The sequence below is a fragment of the Eptesicus fuscus genome, chromosome 7, assembly GCF_027574615.1.
Source record: "Eptesicus fuscus isolate TK198812 chromosome 7, DD_ASM_mEF_20220401, whole genome shotgun sequence".
Classification (NCBI taxonomy): domain Eukaryota; kingdom Metazoa; phylum Chordata; class Mammalia; order Chiroptera; family Vespertilionidae; genus Eptesicus; species Eptesicus fuscus.
In genome coordinates, this window is record NC_072479.1 from 98,212,939 (window position 1) to 98,228,398 (window position 15,460).

The 15,460-nt window shown below is 50.3% G+C and overlaps 1 protein-coding gene across 3 annotated transcripts in view; it reads right to left on the reverse strand.

The window, feature by feature from the left end:
• Positions 1 to 15,460, reverse strand: part of LARGE1 (LARGE xylosyl- and glucuronyltransferase 1) — a 437,563-nt gene that overhangs the window by 163,151 nt on the left and 258,952 nt on the right. For all 3 annotated transcript variants that reach the window (XM_008144698.3, XM_054719464.1, XM_054719463.1), the window contains one exon: positions 9,300 to 9,471. In XM_008144698.3, the coding sequence (XP_008142920.2) occupies positions 9,300 to 9,471 (172 nt within the window). The remainder of the gene's footprint in view (positions 1 to 9,299; positions 9,472 to 15,460) is intronic.

A 15,460-nucleotide genomic window follows, 5' to 3' on the forward strand; every position in this document is an offset into this window, starting at 1 on the left:
TGGGGACCCTGTGGTCATACCATGATAGGTAAACAAGGAGCGCCCTACAATTCCTCTTCATTGACCTAATCAGCCTCCCAATTCAGATCTTCCTTCCTCCGTCCAGAGTCCGGCCCGCTCTCCAGCTTCCACCTCCATTGCAAGATAAAAGGATCAACGAGGGAAATAATACGAACACAAATAATGACGCAACTTCTCTGGATTCCGTGAGGCCACTGGTTGTTGGATATATCAAGGAGAAAAAGACCATCTGTCAAGTTGCTTCTGTAAATCACATCGATTTCAGAAACCGTACGCTGTGAAAACCCTGCCTCGGAGAGCTGAGATGATATAAAAATACCTGCAAAATATTAGGTGAACTGCATATTTTGCTTCCAAAATATTATTCCCATTGAGACTGAGAAGCTCACGTGGAAGGTACATGGGACAGCCGGACTCCACGCCTGTGCTCTCCCCACTGAGATGTGCGGCCAGCTCTTCCAACTCGGACAGAATCCTGACTCTTATTCTCACATGGCCCTCCTCCTCCATCTGGATGGAGTGTAGTTGGGGAGCTTTCCTTACCCATGGAGGACTAGTATTGTCTCCGTTACTCTCAAGGTCAACCCATCCAGAATCTTTTCGGTAGACAGACAGATGCCTTATTGTGACGACAACAAAATGACTCTAAGATTAGGAACAATTGCAGCTAACCACGGTGGGGGTGACCTCTGTGTAGGGTGCTGTGCGAAGACCTTGATGTATAGCCTCTCCTTTTGGGATCACAGCAGTGCCCTGGGAATACTATGGTTCCCATTTTGCCGTTAAGAAACAGAAGTTCAGAGATTTGAGTAGTGCCGGGGTTAGAAAGATGGTAAGAGTGTGGGGATCCACCCAAAGGAAAGGCCTGAGCACCTCTGTCTCCCCGCCTGGAAGTGGACACGAGTTGGGGAAGGAAGAGGGGGAGGAAATACTTCCCAGCCACTCTCAGAAATCTGTCTTTCCTCCTCTTTCTGATGAGCCTCAAGGTGCCCTCCAGCTCACGCAGCAGAGAGGGTGGCTCCCTGTGTGTTTAGGAAAGCCACACAATTGACAGAGGTCAGGGAGGTCCTGGAGAGGCATCAGTGCGGCCATTCTGCCCACGCTGAGAGCACCGCAGACGCAGGCACCCAGGACACGGCTGGCTGGATGATGCCCTGGCAATTTGAGGCAGGAGCCAACATCACTCCCTGGATATGGGCTGCATAATCAGGGGGTCCTGACACCATGGGAGTGAGCGCAGCGATCCTTCCTCTGATGAACCTGCTCAGCATTTGCTCGGCTCCGCCTCCTAGCCAATCACAGCTCACCAATACCAGCTCCCAATCAGGCCTCGCCCAGCCTGTGCACCTGCTGGTGACAGTCTGCACCACCCACTTAGCGATCTACTGGAGACAGTTAGCCCAGCCACCCTTCCTTCTGGGTCAGGAGCACAGGGTTACCACCTCCGGCTCCACAATGCGTCACACCTAAAAGTCCAGAAAAGGAAACTGTAATAACCCGGTGAGAACATCTATTTTAATACCAAAAACTCTACTTTGGTTCCAAAAAAAGGCAGCACCTAAAGATACCTCCAGCCCAGACCTGCTTTAAGACCCAGACCCTTCTGTCCTTTCCCTGCATGTCCAAAATGGGACTTGTCACCCAGCGCTACCTAGCCACTCTATTGCCAGTTGGTCCTAGTCCCTGCCCTTGGCTGGACCCCAAGGGCAGTGTCCCGCTATACATGGGACAATGCCATAACCTGCTTGGACTTGTGCAGTAGACAACCTCCTACCGGTTGCCAACACTTTCTTTCAAGGAGCTGGTTCCCGGCCTCAGCTCTCGATCATCCCCCACCCTGCAGTCGAAGGCTCTGTCCACACCTGAAAATCTGAGCCTTCTCCTCTGTACCTGAAACTCTGAACTCCCTTTCAATTACTTTAGGACAAAACTCAAGCCATAGCTCAGAAAACCTTCCTACTTCTCCTGCAATACCCCCCACTGTCAAATCACCTGGAATCACATGCTTTCCTTGTTTGTTTATTCAGCAAATAGTTACGGAGCGCCCGATCTCTGCCAGACACTGTTCTAGCTGCCAGGAATACATCAGGAACAAGGTGGCGAATATCCCCGCCTTCTCGGAGTTTAGGCATCAGCAGGAAAGACTCACAGTAACCAGGGAACGCTGCCATGCCCGGGTACCTGGGTCCGCCCTGCTTATTAGGTCCGGCAGAGCAGCTGGCTTGATAAGTATTTGTAAACTAGGTTAGATGGTGATGAGCAATATGAAAAACATGAATGCAGGGTGAGAAGGAAGAGATGGTGTCGGGGCTGCAGGATGAAAGTGGGGAGGAATAACTGATCAAGAAGCTGAGATCTGAGCAAAGACTTGGAGGGAGTTACAGCAGCGAGAGGGGGAGAGATCTGGGAATGAGCATTCCCAGCAGATGGGATTGGGCCTAAATGGGCAGTCAAGACATCCCTCGAGGGGTCCCAGGTTAGAGAGGGTGCAGGCTGGGCTGAGGGACACCCCCCCCACTGTGCACGAATTTCGTTCACTGGGCCTCTAGTCTATATATATAAAAGCCTAATATGCAAAGTGTCCCCTCAGGAGTTCGACCCACTGGGAGTTTGATCGCTTGCTATGACATGCACTGACCACCAGGGGGAGGCACGGAATGAAGGAAGGCCCCCGCTGGAAGCTGCTAGGGACCCTACCAGTGCACAAATTTCATGCACTGGGCCTCTAGTTATAAATAACTGCTCACACCGTTATATTCGCTGGGCTGCAAAAATATTCATTGTGGGCTGCATGCGGCCCACAGGCCGAGAGTTTGACATACTTGCTGTAAAGTGACTGTGTGCTCAGCAGGGTCTAGGATCTAGAGGTTAACAGAGTGGGCTCTGGGGTCAGCCCGGGGTCGGCCGGGCTTCAATCCACTAACTTGCTGTCTGACCTTGAGCAAGGTAGGTAAAGACTAAATGAGATAGGTTCATGCCTGACACACAGGGAGTGAGCAGGTCACAGAAATCAGCGTTATTGCCATTTTATCCCCAGGGCAGACCCAGGGGTTCAAAAGAGACTGAATTAATGAAAGAAGAAATGAATGAACGGATGAGGGAGGCAGGCCAGGAAGGAGGGGGGGTGAAGGGGGCAGGGAAGGGGAAGAAAAGGAAGCAGGCAGGCTTCTGTCCCCCTGACTTTCAGGAGTTTCAGGCTGTAAAACAAGAAAGGGGGGAAGAAAGGGGAGTATCATTTATTCAGCAGCGGCAGAGCCATTTCCTGGCTTACAGGTCAAGTAAAGCTTATAGGGGAGTTACTCATGTATTATTCCCCCATTTTTATAGAATAACAACAAAAAAAGAGGCTCGGGGAAGTTGAATGAAGTTTCTAATATAGTACGAGAAGGCAGATCTACTTCAAAATTAATCTGAAAATAACTAAAACCTCTCCCACCCAGTTGGCCAGGAATAAAATTCAGTGATGTTCCAATTCTGGAAACCAAGGTTTTATCTCTCAGACCCTGGGAACGCCATGCTTCTCTCTGCCTCGGATCTTGCCTCTGTTTTCCGAATGCCTGTGTCAGCTTAGCTCCGCCCTCTCCACCCCGGTTTCCATGGTCACTGGAGTCCTTCCATCTATCTAACTTTGGTCTCTCCCAAGAGGCTCCAAGCTCCACCCCTCCTCTTCTGAGGAGTGTAGGCTGCTGTGTCAGAAAGAGCACTGGGTTTGGATGACCTGAGTTCAAATCCCAGCTGTGCAACTTAAGAGCTGAGACACAGGGCCAGCGACACTGCCTCCCTAAGCATCAGCTCGCAAACCTGCAAACAGGAACATTACCAGTAATTACTTCATGGCAGTGTTGTGAGGATTAAATGAGTCTACCCATAAAACGCTTAACAGAGCAGCTGGCACAGAGTGAAGAACTTAAAAATGTTAGCTGCAATTAGTCCACAGTGAGTCTGCTAGGTCCTGACAAATACCCACTGTGTGACACCCCTCCCCTCCGTGGCTCTGGGCGGGTGAGGAGGGGAAGGCCTGCCTGTGCTCGATAGCCTGTACCTGTTTGGGGGCCAGAATTTTCCACTATGGCAACATGCTCTTCCCACAGGGAAGGCCTTTGTCTTTCAACCTAACAATACTATCTTGAATATGTAGTACTAGAGGCCCGATGCACGAAGATTCGTGCAAGAATGGGCCTTCCTTCCCCTGGCTGCAGGCACCGCCTTCTCTCGGGCGGGAGCCGCCTTTTCTCTCTGGCCCGGAGCCGCCTTTCTGCCTTCCCACACTGCCCAGAGGCCCAGAGCGGCTGGGGCATTGCAGAACACCTGCGTCATCGGTCCTGCCCCACCCCCCGCCACTCTGCACCCGTGTATGCAAATTAACCCACCATCTTTGTTGGGGTAATTTGCATACTCACTCCTGATTGGCTGGTGGTGTTGTGAAGGTATGGTTAATTCGCATGTTACTCTTTTATTAGTGTAGATGGCTTTCTTCTAAAAGCTTCAAGTTATGGGTGCGTATTTATTATTTCTGCCTCCCCAACAGCTTCCCCAGATGGCTAAAATCAGATATAATTTTCAAGTCTGGGGGCACTAAGGGATAGTGGGGGAACAGGATCAGCGGCAGCCACACCAGAACTAGATGCAGACCCTGTCTCCCAGGCCAGTGGGCACCCCCTCCCCACATACCAGGAAGCCTGGACGGGAGGCAGGAGGCAGCAGAAAGAGCACAGACTCGGAAGCCAAACAGCTTGGGGCCCATCCCTGCTGGGCGATGGCTCTCTGAGTGCTTTAACCTCTCCTGGGCCCACTTTATGTTGCTTCTTAAATGTGCAAAGTTTCCAGCCCAGTGCCTACAACAGACGTACTTAAGAAATGTCAGTTACTGTCCCTTGGCTTCACAAATACTCGTTTATCTGCCTGCCTCCTCACCATGTCCGTGTGGATTCAGATCAGCCATTTCACATGGAAGTGCCCCAAACCGAACTCCTGGTCTTACCCTACAACCAGATTGTTTCTCCGTCCTTCGTCTCCAAATGCAGTCGCACACTCTAGCCCCCAGGGGTCACCTGTGATTCCCATCAGTGTCTCGTCCTGGATCCTATCACCAGAACATCTGACGACACAACCTGCAAAATGTATCACTAATAGGATGGCCTCTTTCACCTCTGCTGACCCACCCGGTCTGAGCCAACAACGCGTCTGTCCAGGATGATCAGAGTCTCCTCGAAGGCTTCCTTGCTTCTTCCTCTCAAAAGGGCAGCCAGGATGATCCACTGAAAACACAGATCACGTGACCCTGCTCAAAGCCATACCATGGCTCCTCATATCACCCAAGGGGAAGGCAAAATCCTCGCAGGCCCTACAAAGGAGACGCCGTGATGGCTCCGTTCTGACCTCCATTCTATTCCTCAAACAAGCAGGTCACACAACTTCTGAAACTTCAGCCTGCTGCTCCATGTGCCCGGCCCACAATTCCACTCTTCCTTCATGCCTGGCATACTCGCTTTCTTAAGGTTTTTGCTTAAATGTCACCTCTCTTGTAAGACCTTCCATTCCTACCCTATTTGAATATTAAAACCACACACACGCCTGCACACACGGGCACACAGGCATCCTTATCTCATTTCTCTAATTTCCTCAAAAAAAAAAAAAAAAAAAACCCAAAAACGAACAACAACAACAACAAAAAAGTCACTGTCTACTGTACTATTTCACTTTGTTTTGTTGTGTATCTTCCCCACTCATATATACACTCATATGGGGTAGGGATTGGGCTTGTTTTATTGTTTTTTCAAAAATTATTTTTTTAATCTTTATTGTTGAAAGTATTACATATATCTCCTTTTCCCCCCATTGACCTCTTCCAGCCAGCCCCTACCCCCCCCACACCCTGCCCCAGGCCTTCACCCCCCTATTGTCTGTATCTACGGTTAAGCATACATACATACAAGTTCATTGGTTGACCTCTTCCCACCCACCCATCCTCCTCTGCCTTCCTCTGAGGTTCAACAGTCTGTCCGATGCTTCTATGTCTCTGGATCTATTTTTGTTCATCAGTTTATTTTGTTCATTAGATTCCACATATGAGTGAGATCACGTGATACTTGTTTTTCTCCGACTGGCTTATTTCGGGCTTGTTTTCTTCCTGTACCATCCCCAATAGTCAGAAAACCAGTAAGCTCAGTCAATAGGGCTGAACGGGCAACTCCTAATTCAATGGCATGTCTGAGGCTTTCTGCTAAGAATTAGTGGCTCTGCAAAAACCTCCATGGGTTGGAGCCGGCTCCCTAAGGATGCAGGCTGCTGATGGGGGGAGGGAGGCGTTTGCCACTTGAGTGAAAGGTCAGGGAGCATGCGGACACCCCCAGGAGGCACCCCCAACGCTGCCGTGGTAGAGGCTGAGAATGGGAGTAAGCCCTGACTAAATGGCTTCTTACTGGACTCTCCACAGAATGACCCAGGTAAGGGGGCTTTTAAGGCACCGGTAAGGAGTCAAGGGCATCCGTGACCTGCACATAGCAGCACTGCAGCCCAGACAACAAGTTGTTCTACAGCGGAGATGAATTAACACGGCCTAATTGCATCAAGGTCACTCAGCGTGTTTACAGTGAAGGATGACAACGGCCATCGCCGTCACGAGAGGGGAAGTCTCCGTCTTGGATCGGAAAGTTCTGTGTTTGTGGGTCTGTCCTAAGGGAATCTTCCGGGACGTGACCTCGCTTCTAATTGGTCCAGTTTAGAAAAACAAGAACAAAACAAACCAAAAAAATACACAAAAACTTGTACCAAAGACTGCCATATGGAGAAAAAAAAGAGCTCACTTGTCTTCTTTTTACCTTCGTTGTTTTCCCAAAAGTTAGGGTGAGCCTGGGAAAACCCCAGATGTTTTCATCCTCCTTGGCTGTCGACAGACAAAAATGTCACAAAGCCGGCCTTGTCTGTGAGCTCCCGGAAGGCGCGTGCCACGTTGGACCGTTTTAGATAAGAACGCCATCTGATACGCTCCTCCTCTGTGCGGCGGGGGCCTAGCAAATGCTGGACCCAAAGAATGAACAAGCACAATGCAGCACTGCCCCTGTCCTGACCTTGGCCCACACACTCTGCTCTGCCCGGGAACGGCTTTGAATCGCGGAGCTCAAACCCTGGACCAGCTCTGGGGGCAGCAGGAGCCTTGAGAGCCTTGCCTTCCCCGGATGAAACCAGGACTTAGCGCCACGGGTCCAGGAGGGAGGTTATGGCTGCAGAACCCACCTGCTCGCCGGCAGGTCCCAGCCCGGCCAGAAGAAATGTGCCTTCCTAGCCGTAACCAGTGACCACTGTACCAGTGATGTTGCCAAGTTACACCTATCATCCCAGGGAGACTTGCAGCCGTGAGTGCAGACTCGGGTTGAATTTCTCAGGAGCCCACTCTGACGCGGGGGTGCACGTGCGGGAGGTTAATTCAGGAAGAGCCCTTGGGAGTAGCGCTGTGAGAGCCGAGGGAAGAAAGCAGGGCTGGGCAGAGGGAGAAATCCAGCCGCAGGGCAGTCCCAAGGGAGGCTACAGCTGCTCCTGCAAGAGTCTAAGCTCATCAGTCATTGCGTGATATGGGGTGCTCCAGGAAGGGGGCGTGGCCACAGGCAGGTGACTCTCCTCACCTGAGGCCACCCCCAGACAAGGCTGATGGCTGGGGGCCATCTGCAGGGAGCACTCCCAGCTCAAAGGGGAATGTGGGCATCTACTGCGCACCATCACTACTCCTATCCAGCAGGATGGCGCCCAAGGCCCATCGCCTCCTCTGTGAGGCCCTCCCAGCTGCCTTCTCTGACCCCGTCAGAAGAAGCAGTAGTTCTCACGCCCGTCACTGTCCATGCACCGCCCCACACCCAGCGGGGATGAAGGAAGTGCCTGTTGAATAACACATCACTGAATACGGAACATCAGAATAAAAGTATGAATACAATATCATCTCATTATCCGTAAACCTGCCCCTAAGGAGTTCAATTAGGTCAGAAAACCAAGCACAAATTATTGGGGCACTTGCATTCGGAAGCCAACACCCAGGTGCTTTCTGGTCTCAACCCTGGGCCGAACCCGGCCGCCGCCAGGCTTCGGTTTACTTGTGAAATCGGAGAGACCCAAGCATTCCATGAGGAGATTAGAAAGCCGAGACCCACTCAGCGTCAGCACTTGTGCTAAATGATGTCTTTATTAGTGTCCTTATAGACATGGGAAGGAAAGTTAGGTTTTGATCCTGACAAGGAAAGGGTGTGAGGGTCAGAGTGTCTCCCAGGTGACATGCTGAGGACTTTTTGTCAATTAGCCCAGAGCTAAGGGACCCCAGGAAGAAAGCAAGCTGAGACCAGAGTAGGTTAGGAATTGTACTCTCTGTCCCGTGAATGGAAACAGAAACCAACTGGAATACCCGGTGATTTATGAAAATGCTGTCATTTAAAATCACTAAGCGGCATCTCACCTTCACAGGATAAGGAGTTATAGGAACGGGAAGAGGAATGTTAAACCCAGAAGCCAGAGTGCAATTAAAAACAAACAAAAAAAACATAAAGAAAAAAAATCTTGTTGTCAAATTTCCCTCTCGTTGTATCTGTCTAATACATAGAAGAATTTTTAAGTTATCGCAATTTAAGGACGACATCTGGGAGAAGGAGGTTAACATAACAGCCTGAGACCTGTGCTAACCTGACACTGCTCTCACTTACGCACACCTATTGGGCTCACGATTTCCCACCGGATACCCTCACCTACAGAGGCCGTGGCAGAGCTACAACCATCGCTAATAAGAAACGAACCAGCTTGAAGGAACATCTTGTAAACGTACATGCCCCTTTAAAATAACAAACCGCAGCATGAATAAAAGCACAGGCCATAAGAACATTTCCAAACCCTCCCTAATCAATACGCATCTCCACCACCTCCCAGGCTTTCTCGGCAATCGAGGTCTCCTCTGACAAAAAGCGAAACCAGATAAAGGCTCGATTCCGCACAGGTAAGCCAGCACTCCACTATCCGCATACAAATATACACAGCGGATACCGATCTCATACAAAGCACCTCCATGGGGCTCTTCCCAGGAACACAGCCCTTCCCTCTTCATTCACTAAAGAAATGCAAATTCCAGTTCGAGGTTTGCAAAGGCCAAGAGACCTGCTCCTCAACCGAATCTGTGATTCCTTATCCATTTCACGAACATGACCTCATTAAGAGTGCACCTCGCATTTCTTAAAACGGCAATTACTATTCTGGGCATGCGGACACCTTCAAAGACAAGAGAGAAACCGACTGCAGTTAATTACCTTTGAACTTGTGGAACACGGCCCACAGCTCAGCGATGTCCGTGGCGAAGGTGATGTCTGTGTCAAGGACGATGACCCTCTCCAGGTTGGCGGGGAGAGTCTTGGTCAGGACCAGCTTCATCAGGCCGTAAATCCCCGAGTAATGTTTGTTGGGGATCCAGGAAACCTCAGACTACACCGGAGCGAGGGAGAAGGAGAAAGAAAAAAAAAATCACTACATTAATTTGTTTTGCATAAACATTATAAATAGTGCCTGGTATATAAAAAGCATCCCATACAAATTTGTGGAATAAATGAAATACTCTTTTCTTCAAGATTTGTTCATGTAACGTGCAGTGTGGCATGTGAAATTTTGGGGGGAAGAAAATGTATCTGAATCAAGGAAGAGGAAAAGCAATATTTATAAAATAACTATTAGGCAGAAACACTATGCTTAGATTTTAAAAATAACAAATAACATTTTTGCTATTACAGAAATTGGATAGGCTCAGGGGAGAAAATAAGAATATGCACAAAAGGAAAAAGAAAATTACAAAAATTGAAATATATATATGTATATACATATATATATATATATATATATATATATATATATCAAATAGCTAATTTTTTTCGAGGTAGATGTATTTCTTTCAATCATTAAAGATTACTACTTAGTGGTATTATTACAGATTATGCTTATCAATTTTTTGAAGCAGTAATTAAACCAATTAATGTTGCTGCCTTCTCCTGGTTTTCACACAAACACAGGAAGAGAAACTGGTCATCACTGATGCAACACTCTTCACTGGGTAACAAGACACACACACACACACACACACACACACACACACACACACACACTCGTACCAAATGAGCTCACTGAGGGAGGGCCATCCCTGAAACCCTCACCTGCTGTAACAACTCATGTCCTATAGGTGGGTAGAGTCGAACCAAGACACACAGCTTGGTACTACCTGGAGCCCAAAGTCAAGGCTAAAAATAGCACATTAACACCAGTGTGATGACAGCTCTCAAAGGAACAGGTCCTCTGGGAAGGTCACTGTGGGTGGGGGCCCTCCCGGCTTTGCTGCTGGGAAGGGTCTGCTTAGAAGCCAAAGCACACTTCTCATTTCCATGAAGGAAACGCTTTAATGCAACTCTTCAGTGATAGACGGGGCCACCTTCTCAAGAGTCCACAAAATATTCATCCCTTTTGTCCTTATAATTCCACTGTGTGGACACTGCTCTAAAAAATATAGCCGAGTTTAGCAGCGAGAAACTGATAGCATACTATACAACCTACAGCCGATGGAAGTGCTTGGGACACAAAGACCCTCTGTGAATAAGGCCCTAACTTCTTCCTGAAGCCCCTCATTTCAGGTATTCAGGTGGCCACGCCTCTTTACCTGCTTCCCACGGGAGGTCGGGAAGGGGTCTCTGGAAGATAGCCCAGCAGGAAACCTTGCGTTCTGGAGTCAGGCACACCTGGACTCAGATTCTGGCCTTGTCACTTATCCGCAAGGTCAACGGGGACAGGTTTGTTTGGCCTTTCTGAGCGTCTGCCACTTATAAAAGGCAGTTACTTCTAAATGCTTGCGCTGTACCAGACATGGTGTGGGCGGAAGCAGCACGGTCAACGCGGATCATGGGGCGGCGGTGGGGGGAGGTGATGCAACAATAAAGAACAGAAGCATATGCAGAACTGGGGGACGGGGGCGGCAAAGACTGGGCAGCACCAGGGAGGAAGAGTGGGGGCCGTTACCACCCAGGCCTGCAGGGCAGTGCTGGCAGCTGCTAGAATCAGAGAATGAATGCCAGGTGAATAAGCCACCCAGCAGGTGCAGTGACCTTCCGCAGAGGGACATGAGCTGCCTGTGACAATCCCCCAGGATGGGGCAGGGAGAGAGACTGCAGCCTCTCTCCTCCTTCCCACTGGTCTACTGGAGAAGCCCACTGCGCTCAGAGATTCGACCCTCATGGGGCACAAAGCCTGGTGGGAGAGGAAGGAGGGAGAGGGAGGACCTGAGTTCCTCACCAAACACAACTAACACGGCCATTGAATTAACCGAATCATGGCAAGATCAAAGCATAACGCCTCATACAGAATAGATGCAAAATGCATGTCTGTAGGATGGGTGGGTGGGTGTGTGGGTGGATGGATGGATGGACCAACAGACAAACAGATGGTTGAACAGCACAAGAAGGAGAGTGATCTGTCTGCAATCCCACAGCAAGCAAGATGCAGAGCTGTAGTGGGAATCTGTCAATAGGTTTGCAGTCTCTTCCCAAGCCATGTTATCCTTCCTCTGGAGTTAGCTTCATGACTCGGTGCCCGAGGCCTGGGGACGCTGCGGGCACTTCCCTGCAGCAGACTTCAGAAAACTCCTCCTGGGAGCCCAGCTTCCAGAACTCAGCTCAGAACTCAGCTCGGTTTCTCTCTCCCCTGGGAATCTGCCCGCCCTGGAGCTTGGCAATCCTCGGGCCACGCTGCAGAGTGGAGCCATTTCGCCAGACCTCTCATTGGCTTATTCATCCATGTGGTTACCCTCAGCACAGGAGAGCTCGGTGCAGACTGAACCCCAGCGCAGTGGTTACGCCACCTAATAAGGTTGCCCGGATGCTGGATTTACTTTAACCCATTCGTGGCGCGTGGATGCATCGTGGAACAGTGGGACTATGGTTATAAGTAAGTCTCAACAGGAGCCCAGGCCTGAATGTCGCCCCTAGTCCCCCAACTTAACACATAATCCATTAAGTAAGAGGTAACAGAAGCATCAATGAGTTTGATTTGGGAAAGAAAACTAAGGAATGTATGGGAAGAAAGAATGTGTGATATATTTATTATAAACGGCTCATTCTCTTAGAAGTAGCATATAAATAACATCCCTCCCATTCCCCCACCTTCATCCAAATTCCACGTTTCCTTCAAATCTCAACTTAGAAGGCACCCCCCGCCCCAGCTGGTACCACCCTCTGGCTACCACCTCCCCACTGCCCGGGCTGGGTGCGGGCTCCAGACCCAGCTGTCCGCCTGCCTTCTGCACAGCAGGCTGCCACGCCTTGTCTAATTGCCCATGTCTCTCTCTGGCTCTGGGCTGGAACTCCTTGAGGCAGGAATGATGTCATTTTTACTGTGGTCACAAGTCATTACTCAAAAAAAGGTTTGATGAATGTGCGTGGCTGCAGAGTTAGCCAGGCCTGGGTTTAAATGCTACCTCCAACTCTTGCCGCCACTAGGAGCAGAAGCAGCCATCACTGCTCAAGTCCAGGGTCCGGGTGGTACAATGGCAGAGGCACGGCTGGGTGAGCCCCACCGCCTGGGCTTTAGTACCAGTTCCACTGCGAATAAGCTGTGTGGCCTCAGGCAAGTCACTGTGCCCCTGGGAGCCTTAGTTTTTTCATCTGCAAAATGGGAGCTTAGAACACTCACTTCACCCAATTGTTAGGAGGACTGCAAAGCTGGGCGGGCACCCAGCGGGCCTCTGTAAAGCCCATTTCCCTTCTCCCAGTGAACTTCTGTCCACACCACCAAGGCTCAGACGATTCTGGATTTTGAGTTTGGTAAAAGCAATGAATTAGGGTACCTCTGACAGTACAGGGGAGGCTGGGAACGGAGGTGGTCTTGGTGGGGTAAGTAAGTCACCCATCACTTGTTCCGGTATCTATATCAATAAAAGGGTACTATGCTAATTAGACTGAATAGACCGCCGTGGCTGCAAGGGGTGAGGGCTGGCGGTGCAGGAGAGGTGGCAGCGCGGGCCTGTCTAGCTCCGCAGTCCCTTCTGCAGAGGCAGCAGGAGAGAGGGCTGCGCAGTCCCGGTCCCCATGCTGCCCCTTCCACGGAGGCAGCGGTGTGGGCACCATCCTGGCACCATGCCTCTACAGAGGCTGGACAGGGTGCGACCTGCTCTGCCTCAACCTCCCACAGCCCCTCCCCAGCCGGCCTGGCCTCAGATCTCCCCCCACCCACCACCAGTGGGGAGGGGGCGTGGCCAGCGCTAAGAAGGGAGGGCCTAGGGCCTGCAGCCCTGGTGGCCAGCAGTGGCAGCAGTAGCAGTAGGGTGAAGGGGGCGGTGCCTTCCCTATTGGCTTGGTCGTCTCCCACAGAGGGAGGCCAGACTGTGGCTTAGGCCTGCTCCCATCAGTAGGACATCCTGTGAGGGCTCCTGGACTGTGAGAGGGGGCAGGCTGTGCTGAGGGGGCACCCCCCCCCCCCCAGTGCATGAATTTTCGTGCACCAGGCCTCTAGCTTCTACATAAGGATGAACAAGATCACAAGCTGAGATCTACCAGGAAACTGGAAACGTCCTCTGGTAAGATCTCCCAATGGGAGAGCACCCCCCATGTGAATTAGGAGGAGGACATGTGGGCGGGACTGGTCACCCAGGCAACCTATGGGGCTACAACCCACACTGGTATTGAGCTCACTCCCACCCTGCAGTAACTTCAATCCAACCAGGGACACTAAGTCTGGGGTCCGTGGACAGAAGAGCATCCCCTTAGGGAAGGTGAGAACACCTGGAGGGCACCATGCAGACCGACCCAGGATCCTACAGAGACGCCAGCCCCGGCAGGATCCTAGTTATGTTTTTTTTATCGTCATACACACACCAAAGGGTCCATGTAATTAAAACGCTATAAGACTGAAAGTTAGGCTTACTTTAATGGACATATTCTTACCCTTGCAATGGCTGTTAATAATCCTAAGCAGCATGTTCTAAGAATTAATTAGCAAAAGTGCAACTGTGCTCAAGAATACCGCCTAACGCACTTATATAAAGGAGAGTATGCACGCCAGGGTTGAAGGGTTTCTGTTTCAAGTGGGGGGTCGGGGAAATTCGCCTTGCCAGGGCTGCGGGTTTCTTGGTGGCTAAACTCCGAGGGGAGGTTCTATAAAGTTCTGCAAGAGATGCCAGGGTTCATCTGATGCTGGGGCGTCCACAGGACAGTTACTCAGGAGATCTGACCAGCGTAGTGACATGAGCATGGCTCAGGGTTGGACAGAGGACACGGATCCACAAGTGACTGCTTGGAACCAAAGGCAGGAAGGAAACTGATGTCCCGATGGTGAAGCGGGTTTCTGATGGCTCATAGACAAGGGGAAAACTGGGGGAAAGGCTGGTGTTATTGGGTAATGGTGTCCATTTCTACTGGAAGATGTTCTTTTCCCCGAGGCATTGGGATGCCCAGTCATGGTAACAATAGACAATACCATCTTGCACTGATCGAGTGCTACCTGGGTAGGAGCTTTCTGGGGAATATCTTAAGACCCCTCCCAACTAGTCTAAGGGTCCGGCGTTATTATCCCAGTACCCGAAGTTTGGGAGATGAGTGCCAAGTCCTTCAATTCCCCCCAACTTCCCAGCCTAAGACATTATCCCCAGAAATGGCATTTCTCTCTTCTTCTCCCTTCCACTGCTCCGGGTTACCTACAGTTGTAACCGAACCTCCGCTTCCATCCCACCAAATCTTCCTTCGTCAAGAACCTGTACTGAATGGCAGGTAGGTACAAAGGCCTTGGGGTTGGCCATTCTTGGCTTCTGAGTCCCTCTGGGCCTTAGTTTTCTTATCAGTAAAATAGGGATAATAGCAGCATGTGCTGCTCCCTTCCCAGGGAGTTCTTTTATCTGTAGCCTGGAAACTCTCCTCCGTCATTCTGGAAGTATTTATTGCTCAAAATAGACTTCTGAGCCATATAAACATTTTCCCGTGGATTACAAATCACCTTGAGACATTTTTAAAAATTAAAAAAAGAACTCAGCCTAGCTGCAGAACGTTTGAAACGTCATTGGCCTTTCATGTTGTTTCTGAGTGGTTGTCTTGACAACCGACCTGTGTGTTCAGCACAGCACTATTGAGAAATGGAGGCTGAGGGGCTGGGGTGGGAGGACTCGGAGATGCCACTCAGAGAGGGGATCATGGAAGCAGAGCCTGGGGCGTCCAACTGGCCGGATTCCAAACCCCGACTTCACCACCTCTGCCTGATCAAGCTCATATCCCTAAGCCTCAATCTCCTCACCCAAAAAAGACAGAAAATAGAACAATACATAGTCCATGAGGTTTGGAAAAGCACTAAATGAGGCAGGAGAATTAAGGCACCCGGCACAGTGCTTTACACTTTACACATGGTAAGGGCTCAATATTAGCTTTTAAATTGGTTAAGAGCATGCACTCTGGAG